Genomic DNA, 21,810 nt, shown 5'->3' with positions numbered 1-21,810 from the left:
ACTATTCTTGGTGTTTCGCCTTACAGTTCGATAGAAATGGGAACAACACAAAAGGTCACCTTTCGTCACACCAGGTAATGGGAACAGTGGGCGCCCAAGCTGAAGCCTTCCACGTAGGTAGTCCAATTCTTTATCCAGGCAATGAAGTAGAAGGTGGACAAGATCAACAGCAATCGGTCTTAGACGATGGAAATCTCAACGTAATCCAGACGAAACTGTTCAAACGCCGACGAAAAGCAGCCGCAGTACTTGATGGCGAACCAGAGCGTGGATTACCTTTAAAATGTTGCAATCGCTGTAAAAGTGACCTGAATGGGAAACTCATGGTCCACTGTTCGACGTGCTCGTTCCGCTGTCATCTATATTGTTTTTCGCCTCCGCTCAAGCAACATCCTGCGTTCCTCATCCGAAGACAACAGCAAAACTCTCAAAGTGATTCCAATGGTTCATCGCCGATCTGGAAGTGCGAAAAATGTGAAGGCACGTCGGTTGTCTTCAATGTTAGACCCAAGCCATCGGTTGGGTCGCCAACACGGAAGCGACAGTCTTCACCTCAAAAGCGGAAAGGAAACTCACCAAGATCAGAAAACACTAACAGTAGTACTTCGACGCTGCAGGTGGCATCATCGATTGAAGAAAAGGATAACTCTGGGTGGATACAGCCCGTGCAGCCCCAGTGGATCGAGAACTCGGCAGTTGTGTTTGACTGGTATCGCTTCCGAAGTGAAAAAGCAGAGGCACTGCGTAACCATGAATCTGACCCAAATCAGAATCGAAGTGGAGTAGATGACCTGGTTTTTTACTCGAAGACTTATGCGTTAATGAAAAAGACAGCGGCGATTTGGCGTGCACACGTGGTGCGGCGACGACGATTCCGCTATCAACAGAAGCTGGAGATGAAAGCGTTGCATTTCCCTGATAAGAATATCAACGTGATGCACGAGGGGCAGCCAACAGACACGAATGCAGTAAATGTGACTCATGAAGAAGTTTATGATGACGAAGATGGAAATCTCGTGGGTGCCAATCTTTACATTCCATACTCAAGAAGACGCCCACGTCTTCCACTGTTGTGGAAAGGTGAACCGCCGAGTTCCTTAATGTGCTGGACTACAGAAGAGCGTGAGGAAGTTGCAAACATCTTAGAGGAAATTAAAGAGCGAGTGTGCTTATCGACAGAAGATTTTGATGTACCATTACTCCAGGCAGAAGACAATTCTGATTTTTTCACTGGATCTGACGGCGAGCACGTCAATGATAGAGTAGAACCTCAAACCGAGAGAAACGAAAGTGCAAAGATTCACGTAGCTGCAACAATTATTCAGATGATGGTTGTTCACCGTCGTCGTCGTTGTCGGAGAATTGATCGAGCGAACCGACGACGTCGCGCGCGTGAAGAAGCTCAGCGCAGAGCCAAGGCTCGAGCATCGATTACTCTTTTGCGAACTTGTGTTCAATTTATTGTCATTCTCATGAAAGCGCTGGGACAGGCTCGAACAAAGAAATCAATGCTGCTGGTTCTTCGCGATGCTGCAGAAGAAACTCGAGTAAATAACGATATGTTGATGAAGGAAGAGAAGGATGCCGAAGCGGCAAAACTCTTAGAACAACAGCGTAAATTGCAGCTGGCAGAGGTGCGGATTCGTCGCTTTTTCGTGCGACGTGTATATCCCTACGTGAAGATTAAGAAAAATGTGATGGCTCGGCGTATTCAGCGCTTTTGGAAGAGTAAATACTATCTCCATAAATGGCGGGAAGCTGCAATTGCTCTTCGGCTTGCACATCGAAATGAGGCATGTACTCGAATTCAGCACTTCTATCGGATTTTTCGGGTTCGAAATCGATTGCAAGCGCTAATAGAAGAACATGCACGCCGAAAACTGCGACGAACTCTGACGCGGTGGCTGCTTTCACGTCTTGCAAAGAAAGAAGCCAAACGATGTGCTGTATATGAAGCAGCACAATTGCCCTCGACCGAAGGAAGCCCGCTACCAGAAAATGCCCCACTTGATGAAATACTTGAGAAACGGGGAATTGCTCTTTACCAACAAGGTGATTTCTGGAACGCTGCGTCCATTTTAGAACGATTTTGTCAGATGAGGAAAGGGATTCTGACCCTGGAGTTGCAGAAAGCACTTGCTTATTCGCATCACATGACGTGGTACACATCCTATGACCGGTTTAACTTGTCTCGAGCACATGAACTGTATTGCTCTGCACTTGAAAGTTATACATCTGGAAAACGCGTGGACCCGTTAGTGTTACAAGACGCTGCAGTTGTGATGATGCACATGGAACACTTTGGTGATTCCTTGCGTTTACTAGCCAAGCTGATTGAATATTTCGCACGACATCCACAATTTCCCCTGTGGTTACTACTAGCTGCAGTGCAATTACAGCAGCTAGGTGAGTGGGAACAAAGCGTTCGCTATTTGACGTATCTTCACGATATTCCGCCGTCTCCGTATTTGGAGAGGGACATACTAGCACTGGCTGCAATGAGTTACGAGCAACTAGCATTTGCAGCAGCTAAAACATCAGAAGCTAGAGCTTCTAATGTAGCGTTTGCGAAAGAGGCGTGGCGGGCTGCACTACGTCAATGGAACCTCGAGAAAATTAACGATGCAAGGCCCAGCAGTGCAACTCGAAATAATGGTCGCGTCTTGACTTCTAAACAAAAGTGGGAATTGCTTACAGATCTAGGGAAGCGAGCGCTGGACCAAGGTCACTATTTGGTGTCCTGTCGAGTCTACCTTTACGCTCTAGAGCGCGTCAAGCGTGATGATCAGGAGAACCACGCGGTTTGGTGGAATCTTGCGGATGCGTTTCGGCATCTTAGCCACCTAGACTTGTACGTCAATGCTGCACTTCGCAGCAAGCCTAGCTCAACAAGAGACGAACTACTACAAACAAACGTGCGAGAGCGTGCTGAGCAGAAGGCGACCAGTTTCCAGAGTGAATTGAAGACACTGACAGTGCTGCAAAAGTTACGACAGCTAAGTGGGAATGCCAAGTGACTCGTAAAATGAAGAATGTTTTATAAATGTTATATCTGTAGCATATTTAGGTGGGATTTAGTCGTCAGCGCCACGACGTTGCTTGTTCACATCATCGGTCTCCTCAATTGCCGACGTCAGTTCTGCCATAAGATTTTCATCTCGTTTAGTACCTCGCCGACGCTGAGACCTTCTCCTGCGCGAAACATTTTCTTCATCTGACAGTACTCCTCTTTCACTCTGATGTTGTGGGGAGTTTCTTCTTGGATTTGACCCGCGACGTTGAATATCTTGTAAAGCAGCAAGTGCGTCTCGCTCTCTGGCTCGCATGGCACGTCCACGAGCGCCAGCCAGTGCACGGTTAAAGTGCAGTGGGTTTTGGGTCATAGTCGCGACCATCTCCAGTTCATCATCATCATCGTTATCGCTGTCGTCGTCCCCGGCTGGGCGGTGCTTACTATGGTCTGTTTCAGTGTCATCCTTAAGGTGGCGTCGAGGACTGCTGAAAACCTTTTGGACACGAGTGATACGTTTGTAGTAGTCCGGTCGGAGTGCAACAACGAGCTCCGTGATCAACACAAGAGCAAAGTACACACAACTAACCACCACTAGCATCGTGGTCGCAATAGCCAGCATTTGAGCTGAAGCGCTGGTGAAACCAGTTTCGCTGCTTCCAAGGCGACCACTTTCAAACATGACACCGGCCAATAATACTAGGGAAGCGCTAAAAAGTAGACATGCCTCCACCGTGTTGTGATCCCAGAGATATCCGACCAGATTCTGTGGTTCCTGAGAAGCAAGGATAGCCTCGTTCGCACCACGTATACCTGGCGAGGCAGCACTGCCAGCCACACCACTTCCTCCGTGATCACCGTGTCCGCTCTTCCACGCAGTTACCGTAGATGCATGCATTTCAAGACGAAGATGTGCGGGCTGAATGAAAGCTTCACCTTTTGCCTTGGCTCGACGAGTTTCCAACAATACCCGCTTGGCGTAGTCGGCTAGTACTCGCTGCGTCTCGTAAGCGCTCATATACGGGCGACAACGCACTTGGAGCGCGTAGTTGACGAACAATACGAACGTCGCCGTAGCCAATTGGAACACTGGATCCTGACGGAAGAGCAGCCCAATACCCGCCAACAAGAACTTCCGCAGGATAATGAGCACCATCCAGTACCAGTAGTCGGGCTTGAATTGGTAGTACAGCTTGGAGAATTTCTTCCTGAATACCCAGCAGTTTGGATTCGTTCGTCGACTCGTCCCTCGCTGCATGGCTCTTAAAAGTTGGTCCTCCATAACTAACGCACGGTTACGAGATAGTGTTAGAAGCACGAAAAGCGGATAACCCAGCGAGTAGACCACAAAGGCCAGTACTGCAAATGGGAAGAGCTGCATATGAATTCCACCAGGCTTGAAACACTGCGTATAGATGGCCACCATGTACAATTTCCCATCCGACGGTATGGTTCCAACGCAGTTGAACACATCCAAAGTTGTTCGTGTGAGATAGAGGAACAAATAATACATCATCACAAGTGTGGAACCAAACAGCTGAGGTAAATGTGATGTTAGTCTCGTGCGCCGCCTCTTGATAAAACGCTTGTACGCGTACAGCGCCGCGAAAATACCGAGCGAAGTGGCAGCAACAACTAATGGGAAAAGCTCGATGATGAACCATTTGTTCACAAACGATACTTGGAATGCGAAGCACTCGGGTGCGATCAATTCCAGGTTAAGGTTGAAAGCAGATAAAGTCGAAAACAGGTTAATCAACGACGCTGGCCAGGAAATCCGAGCATTACCAAAAATCGAGAGAGTCTGGAAGTAGTCGATACCAATTGATAGCAGACCCAGACTCACTCCTTTTCGAGTCAGCAGATAGCTCACAATGGATGCCACACCTAGACAAATAACCACGATTGCGACAGATCCCCATTTGTTGTCAGGACACAGATTACACTCAGCGTTGAGCTTGTGGTAGTTCTTCTCACATTCACCACATCGAATGTCCATATATCCCACGGCACACCTGTTGGCACCTAAACACGCGTACATTGGATCACATGCAAAAACTACTTCACCTTCACGCCAGTAACCAGGTTTGGCCAACGGCATCTCGTCTCCACCAGCACAAGTAGCACCCTCAGGGCACTCATCGCAGAATTCTGTGGAGGTTCGATAATACCCTGGGCTACATTGGAACTTCAGTTGTGTCTGGCTTGAAGCAGACATGACGTTCCCACCAACCGACAACGTAATGCTAGTGATACCAGCCTTCGTCTTGGGAGGATACCAGATCAATTCAGAAGAGCTATTCCAAACAATAGTCCCCGTAGAATTCGAGCTAGTGTTTGTTGCGTCAGCTGGAGTTGTTGTTTCAGCTAACTGTCGATAAGATTCACCGTGAAACGCGGTCTCCAAGTCCGACATACTACTCGCTGCACCCAGTTTTCGGGAAATTGGCTGCACCGTGTCAGTGGAGGCAAAGGAAATAGTGATAGCATCGCTCGGGAAACAACCAAAGTCGGTGCCCTTGATCGTGATAGCGTTGGCACCGTTTGCATCGGGCTGATTCGGCATCTGAGCCGTTATCACAGGTTGGTTGTACGAGAAGGTCAAGGCATTGCTAGGTTGGCTATCGACAACTACGTAGACTTCGAGATCGGCTCCGTATCCAGCTGGAACTGTAGTTTCAATAACAAAATCTGAGTGACTGGTAAGATTTTCAGCCAGATCTACCGCAGGATCGACAGCTTCACACATTATTTGCGTTCCCTTGTCGTCATCACAAAGGTCCAGGAAGTTGAACGTAGGACTGACGACGTACAGCGATGGATAACAGACTAATGTATCAATATCGATGCAGGGCCCGCTGGACGAGTATTCACACGTGTCAGAACCACAAGCCTTGGGATGAGAGCTCTGACCATCAACTCGCGCATCACGACCACCAATGAGAACCTTTGCTCTGGCTGACCCAAAGTTTTTCCCATAGAGAGTTATCGTGTAGCCACCGCAAGTCGACAAGTTGCTCGTGCTGGTCTCATATCCGATCAACTCAGGGGTCTGGTAGTCAAATTCGACAGACTTATTGACAAGCTGAAGCTCGGAGACAGTCAGATTAACGATTCGCGAAATGCCTTGGCCAGGAGGCAGGTTAAACTTGATGGTCGAGTGGCTGAAGTATACAATATCATCATTTGTTACTTTCACCGGTTCAATCGATCCATCGCTACTAGCCAGCTCAAGATGCCAGCCAAGCGACCGCACACCAAAATTCTTGCCCACAATCGTGACAGCTACGCGCTCACATAGCTCCGTACCCACTGGACAAGCACGAGAAGCAGTCTTTGAGCAAGATCCTGGGTAGACTTTCATTGTAGCATCAACAGGTGGATCCACCGTAACATCGAGCCAACCTGTCGTAGGTGGACTTACAGTGGACGCACTAGCACGGTAAAGGCTTTCATCGTTTTGAAGGAGTTGCCAAAACCCACCAGTGTACAGGAGCTGCAAATCTGTCTCTTCACTTAAATACACTGCCTTGTTGCTAGAATACACGTCTTCCACCACCGTGAGAGTAACCTTTTGTAAAACACCATCTAAAATGGTTTGGACACAATACGAATCGAGAGAAGAGCTTGTCGAACTTGCTTCGAGATATTGACACTTGATTGGTGCTTCCAAGGTAGCACACGGTTGATCTGGATCTGTACAGCTACAGGTGTATCCTGAAGTTGGTCCATCGTTTCTACTGATGCTGTAGACAACAGGTGGATCGTAGCTAAATTTCTTCGTTTTATCCACATTGGCGTGTCCACTCACTGTCACGACAACGTCATGTCCACTGCCTTGACCCTCACTTGTCGTACAAAGAATGAGATCATGGTCAATACTATCGATTGAGCACGAAAATGCATCACCAAGAGAAACTGCATGCTCATTCGAGAGTGCACGAGTTCCAAAGTTTTCACCTCGAATAGTCATTGTAGACCCACCGGCTGTAGTAGCGTCAACTACTTCAATGCTACTAATCACAGGAGGATTGTAGCTGAATGTCGTCGACTTTTCTTGATTCCCAGCGATAAGTTTCAAGGTGTAGTTTTGACCTTCTCCAGCAGGAATATTCACCGTGGCATGAGAATGATCAAATGTTGTGATGGTAAGCAAAGCAGACGCGTTAGAGCTGGAGGTCATTGAAACGATTGGGTTGGTGCCAAAGTTCGCTCCAGTAAGAGTCACCATTTTTCCTGTGGTAGGGGACAGTGTAGCAGAACTTCCAACCCAATCCACGCTAGGCGGAATGTAGCTGAAGTATCTTGGACTGCTAAGTGTTGTACCACGCGTAACGATGAGAGCGAGCATGCTTCCTTGACCGCTTGGAACGCTGCACGATATCAATCGGATGCTACTCACACCAGAAATTGCTCCTGATAGGACTACGCTCGATGGGATGACGGGCGTTGTAACTACGACATTGTTACAGGTACTGCCTCCGATAGAGATCCGAGGATTCCGACCAACATATTTGGCATACAAACTCAGCGTTGCTCCACCATTAGTTGCTGACAGGTAGTTAAGTTCTCCAGTTGTTCCAATTGGCTCCGTTTGGAAGAGTTTTGTATCTCCATCCAAACGATAGCTCGTTGAGCAATCCAGCACGCCACATGTAGAACTGTATGTATACCAGTCAAGAATTGAAGGATCATCCCAGCTGAAAGGAGCTGAGTTGCTAAGTATCTTCTCCCTACCGATCACAATGGTCACGTACCCCAATTTACCAACATACTTCGGTATTATGATGGTATCGTGAGTCCACGATGAAAAGTCAACGGAGGATTCGTAGCTCGCAGCCTCAAAATTGCTCGTAGTGACGGGGTACTTTGACACAAGCACGCGGCCAGTGGTGTAAAAGTTGGTTCCCGTAATAGTGAGCTGAATGCAAGAAGGCAGACATTCACTCGGGCCTTCATCAGTGAACACTGATTCGATCAGTGGCAAACCATAGCTGATTGGCAGTAAAGCACTCTTTTGAACACTCGTTGTACCAACCAGAAGCTGCAAAGAGCCTCCACTGCCATATCCCACTGGGACCCGAACAACCACGTATTCACTGGAATTACTATTGCCAAAGTCTCCAAAAGCTATCGTAGGAATACGACGCGTTGATAAACTGGATTGAGGTGGCGAGAACATCATCCGAGACGCCGCAAAAGTCACATTCGCCCCAAGATTTTCTCCAATAATTGTGACTTGAGTCGATCCATCCGTTAGTGCTACCGTTGGGTAAAAGGATGTTACCACTGGTGGAGCATACGAACTTGTGAAGGTTGATAAACTCGACTCCTGATCCCCGACTGACACAATCCAAGAAAGGTTCGCCCCAACACCAGGTGTCGTCGTACAAACAATTGTAGAATCATTGTGTTTGATCACTTCTGTCACTTGATAATCTCGTCCAGATGAACCATAGGAAATAATGTCAATTGCCACATCACTTGGTCCGAAATTGCCACCGCGAATAATTACTGTCTGTCCTCCACGAACGAGCGCATTTACTGCTCCCTCTCCATCCAAGGATGTGATATATGGCTTAGCATAGCTAATAGTAGGCGTCGCACTAGTCAAACCATCAATTGTGACGATCCAGACAAGGCGATTACCAACACCAGGCGCAGTTGTACATAAAATCCGTTCATGATTGATCACAATTGAGCAATTCGTCGCGGTGAACTCGTTCCCGTTAATTCCGTACGTCACTCTGTTAATAACGGATTCGTTCATGATGCCAAAGTTCTTGCCTGTGATGACCACCTGCTGCGCACCACTCGTCCTAATTTCTGCCTCTCCATCCGGACGGAAGACCTTGTTCACAATTGGTCCGGCGTACGACGTGTTTTGTGTCGTCCATAGCGAAGTTTGGCCCTCAATTGTAACGCGCCATGAGTGGAATGACCCGCTACCAGCAACGGACTCGCACTGAATCAAATTGTGATTCTTTGGGTCGGTGTATTGCCGTTTGCAGTGGACAGCTCGAAGGATAGTCAAGTTATCGAACGAATATTCAACAACCGGGTCCACAAATATGGCAGTATCAGGGCCAAAGTTTTGACCGCGTATCTGGAAGACTGTCCCTCCTGCGGTAGAAGCGTCCTTGAAGCCCATTACTTCCAGAATTTGAGGTAAATCGTATGCCGTTTTGATTTCGCTGGTTAACACGCTCAGTTGGTTGTCAACGGATATTTGCCATTGGAAATCTCCTCCTGCTCCAGGTAGAGACATACACGTCAACTGAATATGATCAACCACCACCGTGCAGTCATTCAACTCGGACGAATGGAGGGTGTTCATGTACCATACCGTGATATTGGCGCAGCCCTGACATCCGAACCCACTTCCGTTCACCACCACTGTAGCGCTTCCAGATGTTTGCAATCCATTTGCCATTGTCACTGCAGTTATAATAGGAGCAGCATAATGACAACTGGTAGCGAACGTCGCACTTGCCTGGCCGCGAACTACCAGTGTGAATGGGAGATTTGTACCTGTACCGAGAACACTACGGCAGGTAACGTACTGACGGGTAGAAGTGTGCAGCTTACAGTTTTGTACCTCAAAGTCGGAGCCGTACAAGACGATAGGCTGCGCATCTGAGCTCGACAATTGTGTCGATCCCAGGTTCTCGCCATAGATGATAATGTTATCCACACTGCTGCCGTTTGTAGGGAACGCAGTATTGCACTCAACCGAGTCAATGACTGGAGCACCATACGATGCTAACGGAACGGATGAAGATGCTTGGAATGTCGTGTCACCAATAGTGGGAACTGTCATGACCAGAGTGATATTCCAGTAGAGGTTGGCCCCAACTCCGGGAGCTGAGGTACACTCAACACCAGTATTTCCATTTACTAGAAAACAGTTTGTTGCGGTGTACGGCGAAGTTGTTCCGTACGCTCCATATTGCACTGTGAGCAGCTTTATTACCACAGAACCATCGGCTCGTTGCTTGAATCCCATGTTTGTGCCTGTAAGGATAAACTTTTCTCCGCCGATAGTGCTCAATTTACGAGAGCTATCTGCTACAAGCTCAAACGCCTCCACCGTTGTGTCTTCAGTATTTTTCACTGTAACAATGAGATCCTTGGAAATAACGAGGGCATTGATACCACTAGAATCTCGAGCCTCGATAGTCAGTGTATATGCTTGTACAGCCTCAAAGTCAATGGCGCCATTCACAATTAAGTCACCAGTTGTTGAGTCGATTCGGAACACATTCAGACCTGGCGGAGTCATCCCACTTAGCGCATACTGAATGGTACCAAATGGGTAAGAGTACATATCTGGATCAGTTGTAGTGACCCGAAGAATAGCCGAACCTATCGCCGTGTTCTCCAACACTGATTTTGTAGTGGTAAAGTCAACAAAGGAATGAATCTCGTTTACATCCTCCACCTCAATAACAATGATCGTCACAGCTGTTAGCTTACCGGGGTCTTGTGCGATAAGATTAAAGCTGTAGTGACGTCGAGCCTCATAATTCAGACTTAGCTTGACAATAATTCGAGCACATCTCGCCTGGCTGCAGTCCTTTTCAACTTTTACCGAGAAGAGAGAACAGTCGGTCGCATTCGTGCACGATGTCGTGTAGGTAAGAGCATAGCCATCGCCTTCATCAGGATCCGTGGCACTGAGACACCTGGGAAGCGCCAAGTTTGGAGCCTTGTTTTCTTGCACCACGAATTTATATTGCTGATCGTTAAATACTGGTGCCTCGTTGACATTCTTGACTTGAACAGTGACATCATGGGTGCTGCACATTTGAAATGGGTCGCACGCTGCTACAGTACAGATGTACGTTCGCCTCTGTTCGAAATCCAAGACTATCCCTGCACGAAGCGCAATAGCTCCGCTTGTCAAACCAACACTGAAGGTATCTGCACAGTACGCGTCTGTCTTAGACTGTAGCGTAAACTGGATCACGTCGTTATCAGGATCTTCCACGAAACCAGAGATTAAAGCGCCAGCTTGGGTCCCTGTTGCAGAATTTTCATTAATGTCAAACGAGGCTGGTAGTGTGCTACTCCAAACTGGCGCAAAATTGGACTTCGTCGTGAATACTTTGATGTCAGCAGTAGTCGAACAGCGACTGACACTGCTATCGGTCACAGAAACAGTCACAGTGTACTGCGCTGGATACACTAACTCGCTCCCGGAAGGTGCCCTCGCCGCCGTCAATTGCCCAGTCGTCGCGTCAATTCCAATTAATCCGGACGTAGCGTTCGACTTAACAATGGAATATGTCAGAGTATCAGCAACATCTTGATCTTTGCCGGGTAGTGGGTACCCGATTTGTGTACCTGCCGCTGAACGCTCACGTACTGTGAAGGATAACGCGGCCAATGTGGGGCAATCGTTGGCATTGACGATATTTACGATAACTCGGCTATCAGCCGAAAACCCAGTCGTTTTCACTGTTTCATCCGAAACTCGGACAGTCACCACATGCTGCGACAGCACTTCGTAGTCTGGCAAGGATGATGCTTTCCAAGAAAGGCCAACTCGGCCACTTGTGCATAGTGTAGGCTCCAGCATTTTGGTTGTTGCGACTCCATTGACAATTGTGTCATGTACCAACTGATATGAAGAAGTGCTTCCGACAATCGAATAGAAAGAGCATGAAGCTTTATCGGGATCAATAGCAATAAATGTGCACGCAGATGCCCCTTGCTCAGTCAGCACCACTGCTGTGTTCTCCACTTGCGTACAAATTAGATCATCCATTGATGGCGCCTCGTGAACATCGAGGACGTTAACAGTGACAAATCCGCTCCCGCATAAACTAGTGTGAGCAGCGTCGCAAACTCTCACGTTTAGATTAAAAGTAGTGGGATCTTTTTCATAATCCAATGCACGAGTTGTCTGCAATACGCCACTGAGCTGGTCCATTCTAAAAGGAACATAACTGTCCATTAGTGTGAATACGTTTGCTGAAGTCTGATCGGGATCAGTAAACTGCGCAACCAAAACTGTGGTGCCTGCAGGCTTGTTTTCTTGGACATATCCAGTGATCCCCCCAACAACGGAAGGCGGCTCATTTTCGTCTAGCACACTGACCTTAATATCGAGAAAGGACGTGAATTCACCGTCAGTGTATGCTATTTCTAATTCGTATTCAGTTTTGCTTTCAAAATCCATGGGCACGAGTGTCAGAAGTTGGCCATCACTACGAATCAAAAATTCAGATGCATTGCCACTCGATACGCCACTTTTAATCCAAAACCCGGAGCTATTTCCAACTGTTCCATCGACGTCAACAACCTTGACCGGCTTTCCAACTAGTGATCCCGGGGAGAGATTCTCTAGGATAGTAAATGTACCAGCAGTGAGAGATGGCGGCTCGTTGACATTTCGTATCAATACAACAGCATTCATAATCGTCGACATAGACTTGCAACTTGCAGCATCCAATGTAGGATCACAATACACGCTACTGTCTTTGACAGTAATCGAAATAAAGAGAATAGGCATCGTTTCGTAGTCGAATGGCTCTGCTGCATATAGCTCTCCACTGTCTGTTATGGAAACATAATTACTCGCATTGGTACGGAATGTCAACACTGACGCTTGATCTGGATCTGTAGCAATAATTTTCCCGATAAAAGTTCCAGTTGGAGCATTCTCCAGAATAACCAATGATCCAGACTCAGCGAATTGAGGGGGCTCGTTCACGTTAAGGATGTCTACCACCACTTGCACTTGCGCCTCCAAAGCTACAGGATAACCAGAATCTATAACGCGCACGCCAAACGAGTATTGGTTTGTTCCTTCGTAGTCCAATTTATCCCATTGAACGGCGAGCTGACCGGAGCAGCTCTCAAGTCGGAATGGTAATCCTCCATCATTTTTATTCACAAGTTCGTAACGCAAGTTTTCAGTCTGACCACGATCCGGGTCAATCGCACGTATTGGGGTTCCAAAATTTAAGCCAGATGCAGAGTTCTCCGGAACACCAAAGTAGTACGATGATTGCTGGAAAATCGGTGGCTCGTTCACATCCAAGACTTTAATCTGGATCTCGCGCTCGTAGACCAACCCACCTCTGTCAGTAGCACGTACACGAACTGTGACCAATGAATTCCGTTCGTAGTCGAACAATGAACTATCACGAACGGACATATTACCGCTTGATGTCAGTGATATATCTGTGGATGGGAAGGCCAATTCGAACGTAATTTGATCTGATAAATCCGGGTCGGTTCCTGAGAGTTCGCCGATCATCGAGCCAATGGTCGGGTTCTCTGTGATCTCAAAGCAGCAGCTAATGATTACAGGTGGCTCGTTTACGTCGTCTACGTAGATAGAAAGTGTTGCCTCTCCCATTAAACCTCCACTGTCCACGACATTCACACTGATTTGAACCGGTTGGTCTATAGCTGCAATTGATTCATAGTCGAGAGTGACGGTAGCTAGTAGCAATTCTCCAGACGTCGAGACGTCGAACCAGTTGCTTCTGGACCCGTGAATGAAATATTCCAATGGAGAAGGATATGCGCCAAAAACACAAAGCATGTTGAACGCTGTTGTGTCTGGAATCACGAAATCGCCGCCTGAATTTGCTCGAATGTAGATCTCATAGGTGGTAGCACTTGTACTGCTTTGAGCAGTAATTGTTTGTCCTTCCAGTTTTACGAACGCATTTTGCGATATCCAAGCTGGAATAACATCGGAGTCGTCTTCAACCAGTACAAATATGTCACCAGAGCTGGCCAAATTCAGCGTGACTTTTGACAATGGTTCTGATACCGAAGTGGTAACGATGAAAGCGTTCTGTAGTATCTCGGGAATGTTCATCCACTCAACGTCCAAAGAATCGGTAAATACAGGAGCTTGATCTTGCAATCTGGACACCGTGTTGGAGCTCCTCGTTGCATCATTAACAATCGTCAGAAAGTTTTCATCATCGTGCTCTACATCCGAAACACTGACAAAGCCTATGCCAGTACCAATTGGTGTGTTCTCGTTTACTCGATATACTTGTCCAGTTACAATTGGCGCTTCGTTAATGTTCTTCACAAATACCCAAAACGTTGATATAGCAGTTGTTTGACCATCTGAGCACTGGATAGTCAAAGCATAACCACGCGTTGTCTCGAAATCAAGATTTCGGGTTTCAGCATAGAACATTCCACTCTTAGTTTCAACCACAAAGGCAGAAGTATCGTCCAGTAGCGAGAAAGACAACTCGTCACTCGTGTCTTCGTCAAAGCAATGAAGAGATCCTAACAACTCCAAGTTTCGAGTCCCAAACGTGTCACCATTCCTTGATAAAGCATACTCGGCCGCTGTGAAGTTCGCTGACTGCAGTATTGGCGGATCATTGACGTTTAGCACCGTGACAGTTAATGTTGCCACCACTTGAAGGCCCTCGCGGTCCGTCACAGCGACAGTAATATACATCACCGGTGCAGACTCGAAGTTAATCGTAGAGCCATTAGCCACTCTCAAAACTCCCGTATCTGTTTCGAGCGTAAATGGCGAGTAGGAATCGAGTAAAGAGAATGTCAGCACGTCTCCGTTGTCTTCATCAATCGTGTTGACCGTGCCCACAATAGTCCCGTCTGTACTCATCTCTGCTACAATAAGAGACTGTCTTCCTGAAATTGCAGGTGCTTCATTGACATCCACGACACTGATAACGATTTCGTTGCTGCAACTCAACGATACGCCGGTATCCGGGATGTCATTCGTTTGATAACGGAGGCGATATACGCTTTGCACCTCGAAATTAGCGTAGATCTGTTGCCCCGACGTAAACCGGACTACTCCACTTGCATAATCTATCGAAAAGATACTACTATCAGGATAGGACAGTAACTGAAACGTGTGTTTCTGACCTATATCCAAGTCTTGTACTTCCGCTTGACACAGCCCTTGAGTTCCAGGCAAACCTTTGAAAACACCAGCAGCGTTCTCAAGAACCCAGCACTGAAGTGAAGGACAACTCGGTGGCTCATTATCGTTCACAATCGTAAGAACCACAGTCGATAAATCTGTTAAACCGGTTGAGTCGGTCACAACTGTCTTAAGTTTGTATGTTGGAGTCGTCTCCGAATCCAAAACGCCTTTTTTAATCAGCGAAATTATACCAGACTTATCGTCGACATCGAACACGCTACTGGCAGCTTTAGTGGCTGCATCTGTCGTATCCCACGTAAATCGCTGTGTATCGTTGAAGTCCGGGTCGGTAGCTTGTAGTGCACCTACAATGACCCCTGCACTGGCCAATTCATGAACAGCTAAGGAATATTGCTTGAAGCTAAAGGAAGGTGGCTCAGGGACATCTACCACCGCTATGACAAAAGTGAAGGCTGTCGAAACAGCGTCAAACGAGTTGATTGTACCACGGATCGTTAGCACGGGCTCCGCCCAAAGGGAGTTCATCTTAGCTAACGCTTCATAGTCGATAGAAGCTCCGGTTGTTCGGATTTGGCCATCATCACGAATTTCAATTGTATTTGAGACTGGACTAGAACCTTTCAATGAAAACGTGAAGGAATCGCCTTCAGGATCCACACCGTGCAATTGACCAAGTAGCTGTCCACTCACAGAATTCTCCGCAATTACGAGATTGAGTGTTGAGGCTTGTAGAAGGCTCGGAGGCTCGTTGACATCCACAATGAAAATGAAGACCATTACTGTATCCGACAGAAAACCTTTACCTGTGTCTGTAACGGTGAGTTGAACTCGATGCATCTTTAAACTTTCATAGTCGAATATCGCACGACTGTAGATCAGCTCACAACTTCGATCGTCGTTTTGAACAACTCGAACAAAGGGGTTTGATGTCTCGCTCACAGAATAGAATAGACGTTGGTTACTGTCCTGATCCAGCGCTTCAAAGTGGTGTAACAAAGCTCCAACCTCAACATCTTCGTTCGCTTCGATACACACATCCTTGTTGTATTCGTAGCGGTTTTCAGTAATGCCATCTTCGCGAACAAAACAGTTCCGAGGTAGTTGAGGACGCTCGTTGATGTCTATAATAGAGACTTCTAACAGCGTTGTAATCGTGTTTAAGGCTGAATCCTCGATTATAACATTAATTGAGTACAGCGCTTGAGTTTCGTAATCCAGGTCTCCAGATACACGGAGTTGGCCAGTATTATAGTCCATCGTAAATGGAACTGGATTTGTTTGGTGGTTGGCATTTGAGTAGTGGAGCACGTCAGCTGCATCCGGATCATTTACTTCGATCGGCAGTCCCACATTGACATACAGCGGAGCGTTTTCTTCGACCTCTCGCTTGATAATACTTGAAACGATGGGCGGCTCGTTCACGTCTAGAACATGGATTGTAATAGTACACGTTGAGGACAGAGAAGACACAACGCTAGTCGCGGAGGGGTCATTTCTTGAATCGAAGCTGTCGCCAATTTTTACGCGAACAGTGTACAGGTTCATCGACTCATAATCGAGACTACCAGAGTTTTGCAAAGCCATCCAATACTGATCGTTTCCCCACTGAATCTCAAATATCTCATAGCCAATTTCATCGGTATCGCTGATCACTTCAAACACCGTGATATTGTTTTTGATTGGCGAATCAGGATCGCTCCACTCGATCGGACCAAATCGCTCGTTTGCTGTGGCATTTTCTAAGATGGATAGTATTTCATCCCGGCATTGCGGTGGCTCGTTGACGTCAGTAACTTCTACAAGCAGAGGCTTCGAAAACGCCTTTAAACCAGCACGATCGGCTGCACTAATCGTAAGAACATATCGATCATTTGCCTCGTAATCGAGTGCACTAGACTTGCTCATGCGAACTTCTCCATCACATGAATGAATCATGAACATGTCCACAGACAACCCATTGCGATCTGTTGCCGACTCAAGTTTGTAAGAAACCACGTCGTATTCATCAGGATCGTAGGCGGATCCCACTACTCCCAAGACCGCTCCTCTAGACGCATCTTCAGCGATTGTCAGTGTTGGTTGAGGCGTAAATACTGGTGGCTCATTCAAATCTACTATCTCGACCCGCACAATTGCGCTCGTCTGGAGTCCATGGGAGTCGGTGGCGGTAACTAAAAGATCATAACACGACTTCACTTCGTAATTAACAGGCTTCTCCAGGTAAATCAAACCGTCGTCTGAAACTGAAATATAGTCCGATGAGTTCTGCGAGACCGTCACTGTATCATTTTCTGGATCCCAAACCAATATTCGAGCGTGACTTCCATCATACGCTCTCACCCAATCCAAATTCCCGTCTACAGACTCTGGTACCCAAAAGTGGTCGGATTGAATGACAGGTGGCTCATTTTTATCTTCGACCAGTAATTGAACTGAAGTCGAACAAACTAAACTCCCGCCGTCAACTGCCGCGACCTTAAATACGATCTTGCGTTGAATCTCGAAGTCTAGTGGAGTTTTTACGAGGACTTCGCCAGTGTTCGAAAGTGACACAGCGTTACTCGACATTTCATCGTCTATCATGTAATAGCTCAGCGAACCCCACGATAGCGACGTGTTTGCGTCCGGATCTATTGCAAGGACGTGACCAGCCACTCCAATCACGTTTTCAGAAATCGAAAGCGTCAAAACTACTTCAGGAAAAGCACACTGCTCGTTTTCATTCGTCAAATCAATCGTCAGTGACCCCGCGCTTTGTCTAATCGGGTTACCGTCATCACTCACAGTTATCACGATCACCACTTGACGTACCACTTCATAATCAAACACACTTTCATTCAAAACTTGAATAGAGCCCGATGACAGTCCAACCGAAACCACGTCATTGTTGGGTCTAACTTCCGTCGAGTTGTCTCTTAAAACTAGAGTAGTTTCAACTAACGTAAAGAAATGCTGCTGATTAAAGTCTTCATCAGTGATTTGAGTAACACCAACAACAGAGTCCCGAAGTTGATTTTCGGCGAGTGTGAATGTCGTGGATGTGACAATCGGAACATCATTGCGATCCAAAATGATGATCTCCAGAATTTCAGTTGCTGACAGATTATCATCTGTTGCCGTAATGTAGATTGAATAGTAGGAATTACTCTCGAAATTTAGTAATCGTTTCGATAGCACAGCACCGGATACAGAGTCAATGGAAAACGTATCGGTTGAGTCTGTCGCTGTAAACGTCAATGTATCTTTGTCATCGGGATCTGAAGCAAATAGCTTCCCTGTGAAGGTTTCATTGAGTGCGGAAGACGAGAATATCGGAGTTGCAATCACAGCATCTTCAGGAATATAGACTCTCACTGGATGCACTTGTGGAGCTTCGTTAACATCTTTGATGCTCACGGATACCGTTGCAAAACTTCGCACTCCTCCCTGGATACTGTCGGTCGCTTCCACCAGTAGAGTGTACGACTCTTGTCGTTCATAATCAAGTGCTTGTTGTGAGCCCACCACTATCTTACCATCTCCAGCAATTGACAGAATTGCAAAAGCGCCGAAATTGTTCCCACTGATAATATTGTAGATTATTGTCTTGTTTTGATACGTGTCGCTGTCGATCGCGACAACATCTCCAACAACCGTTTGGACGGGTGAGTTCTCCCGAATAGCAAAACTGTAATGACTAGCTTGAAAAATTGGAGGCTCCTCTGTGTCTGTAATACTGATAACGACGCTCGAATCGGAGTAGGCCCCCTGCCGATCGAGTACGCGGACTGAAACTTGATAAGACTGCTTTTTCTCGTAGTCTAGCAATCCTGCAAGTGTAATTTCACCCGATACGGACACCTTAAACACCCCCTCGTATCCAGTTTCAACATTCAGCAACTGGAATGATAGAACATCACCAGTGTCAACGTCTGTTGCTGGCAATACCCCTATTAAAGCTCCTTCGCCACTAGACTCTGCTAGGCCAAACTGATACAAGTTCTGCTGGAATGCAGGGGGTTCGTTCACGTCAGTTACTGTTAAAACCACAGTGATAGTATCCACAAGAGGTAAAGATGAAGTGTTTGCGTTGTAAATACTCGTCGCTGGCAGCAAAACATACACCACACACGTCGACATAGTCTCGTAATCCAATCCACCACTAGATAAGGTTATTTGGCCGCAAGAATCCACAGAAAACGATGCACGATGACCACAGGTGCTGTTCACGATGCTTATCTCAACTGAACATCCAATGTCGACATTCAGATTTTCTTCATCAATAACCAAGCGAGTTAGCGGCGATCCGATATCACTCCCAACCCGAATTGACTCTTCGACTGTGAATTGTATGATATCCTGCACGAAGTACGGCGGCTCGAACACATTCACGAGATTGATGGTATACCGTGCTTTTGCCGTTAAGTTGCCTCTGTCCTTAACACACGCATCAACGCAAAGATATGGATTTTTCTCATAGTTTAACACACTGGAGTCCATCACAACAATCTCTGCGGTATTAAGACCGGTTGGTTGGATTCGAAAGGTGTTTGAGTGGCTTTGCTCACATATCCAGAATTGATGATATTCGTTCACATCAGGGTCTTCTACCACTATGAGAGTGACAATTGTCTCGTCGACTGAGTTCTCCCTCAACAGTGTCGACTCGGAGGCCACTAACACAGGCGCCTCATTCACGTCAATTATGTAAATTGTTCCTTTTGTCGAAACAGTGAACTCTCCATCTGTAACATGCACGACAACCGACAAGGTACTTCCCGTCGAAGCCTCGTAGTCTAGTGAGCAATCAATCTTTAATGACAGCTGTCCAGTGGAGGAATTAATTCGGATACACGCAGTCACAATGTCACTTGTCCCAATAAGATCATAGTAAAGTTTGGACCCTGCTTCCGGGTCAATGGCTACGATAGGGTCACCAAGAATGGATCCTGGCACGAGGTTCTCTGGTACCGATATACTGAAAGGCCCAATGACTGGTGGTTCGTTAACATCGAGAATAGTTACCATGAAGTTACTTTCATCCGATAGACCGTTTAAATCCATAACACGTACACGTAAATTGTAGACTGACACTGTTTCAAAGTCGAGATGGGCAGAGGTAATCACTTGGCCTGATTTTGAGTCAATAGAAAAAGGAGACTGACTGGCATTGGTCAACGTAAACGTCAGCACCTCCAATCCATTTTTCAAGTCCGGGTCGGATGACATTGTAGCAAATGGCTGACCAACTGATGCGACAATGCTTACATTTTCACGTATACTGACGGTCTGATCTCGAATGCTTGGCGCTTCGTTAACATCCGTGATGATGACCGTGACAATAGCGGTTGAAAATAGCCCAGCGGTATCTCGTGCCTTCACAACCAGAGCATATTCTTTAGCTTCTTCGTAGTTTAATTGGTCCACCTGTTGGAACAAAACACCCGTTATCGTATCAATTCCAAATGCAGTCGGAGCTCGCGTAATAGCACCCTGCGGTGTTTCAGAAACTAGACTGAATGACACGCTATCTCCGTCGGGATCCTTGGCTTTAACCGCTGGTAAAATCTTCGTCATAGCGGGCTGATTCTCGAGAATAGAAACCTGCATAGGATCAATAGTCGGCCCTTCATTGACGTTGTTCACCACAATATTGATCTTCTGAACGTTGCTTTTTGCTCCAGATTGATCGGTTGCCACGACTGAAATCACGTACGAAGGCTTGGTTTCAAAATCTAGGGTATCACGCTGCAGTTGGATTTTGTTGTTCGCAACGTTAAACGTGTCGACCTCTTCAACCAAGCTCACAATAGGAGTATCCGACTGACCATCGCTTCGAATGTCAGGGTCAAACACGGAAATAATTCCTGTAGCCAAGGTACCAGCGACCGAATTCTCGTCGATGTAGAACGTAGTTGCATTGATCTGCGGCTTTTCGTTGATGTCTAGAATACTTATCTCGATTCTTTGTGGGGTGCTTGATAAACCTCCCAAATCCATTGCTTGGACCAGTAAAGACCAGACTTTTTGCTGTTCATAACTGACAGATCGAGGAGTACTCACCGCAACTTGACCTTGTGCACTAACATTAAATGGACATCCAGAATCCGCTTCTACCACCTGCCAAACGTGATTTTTCCAGGAAGTATTCGCGGATCCGCTATTGTCTTCATCAAGAACCGTGAGATTGCATACCGCGGTGCCAACCAATCGACCGACTTGTTCATCAGTATAGTCATAAATGTACTCGTCTATTTCACATTTTTGTGGAGTAATTGTTGCTGGCGCATCGTTGATGTCGGTAATGTAGACTGTCGTGGTGCCGCATCCGATTAACGATGGACTCCCACCATCCCTTGCGCATACAGTAACCACCAACTTCTTTCTTACTTCAAAATTGAGAAGAGTTGAATTTGCAACCTGCAACATTCCTGAAATCGGATCAATCTGAAATGTTGTATCCTCGCCATTGTTGGACGATTGAGCTAAGTAGTACACCAGTTTACCGGTGGCTAGTTCAGAGCGGTCAGGGTCGGAAGCGGGTATAGCGCAAATTGGTGACCCAGTAGGTGTGTTTTCAGCAACATAACAAACCATTTCGCTCACAACCGGTGGTTCGTTGGCATCCACAACAGCGATGCGGATCGTTGACAAAGCAGCCAAGCCTAACCTGTCAGTAACCGAGATTTGGAGCTCGTAGTTACTCTGGAGCTCGTAGCTCAGTAGATCGATGTTTGCAGTGATCTCGCCACTGTTTTTGTTCACAAAGAACACGGGGTTGGGAGGGTTTCCTTTTACTATCGCGAACTGGACGCTGTCCAGGGCATCAGGATCCGCATAAGACACTATGCCACCCGTAATGGATTCTCGTGAAACTATGTAGTGAGCAAGATAAGCATACAGAAATTGCAATCGA

The 21,810-nt window shown here is 46.8% G+C and overlaps 2 protein-coding genes across 2 annotated transcripts in view; one reads left to right on the top strand and one right to left on the bottom strand.

The window, feature by feature from the left end:
• Positions 1–323: 323 nt before the first annotated feature.
• Positions 324–3,071, top strand: PPTG_11710 (hypothetical protein; the record flags this gene model as incomplete). Its single annotated transcript, XM_008906841.1, has 1 exon — positions 324–3,071. The coding sequence occupies one exon, from the start codon at positions 324–326 to the stop codon at positions 3,015–3,017; it is 2,694 nt and encodes an 897-aa protein (XP_008905089.1). The 3' UTR covers positions 3,018–3,071.
• PPTG_11709 (hypothetical protein) overlaps positions 3,015–21,810 on the bottom strand; it is a 36,241-nt gene continuing 17,445 nt past the window's right edge. Inside the window, exon 9 of the mRNA XM_008906840.1 lies at positions 3,015–21,769. Coding sequence (XP_008905088.1) covers positions 3,075–21,769 — 18,695 coding nt within the window. The 3' untranslated portion in view covers positions 3,015–3,074. The remainder of the gene's footprint in view (positions 21,770–21,810) is intronic.

This window comes from Phytophthora parasitica, assembly GCF_000247585.1.
Source record: "Phytophthora parasitica INRA-310 unplaced genomic scaffold supercont2.25, whole genome shotgun sequence".
NCBI classification, from domain to species: domain Eukaryota; phylum Oomycota; class Peronosporomycetes; order Peronosporales; family Peronosporaceae; genus Phytophthora; species Phytophthora nicotianae.
The sequence above is the reverse complement of the archived record's forward strand: the minus strand, read 5'-3'. Positions and strand labels throughout refer to the sequence as shown.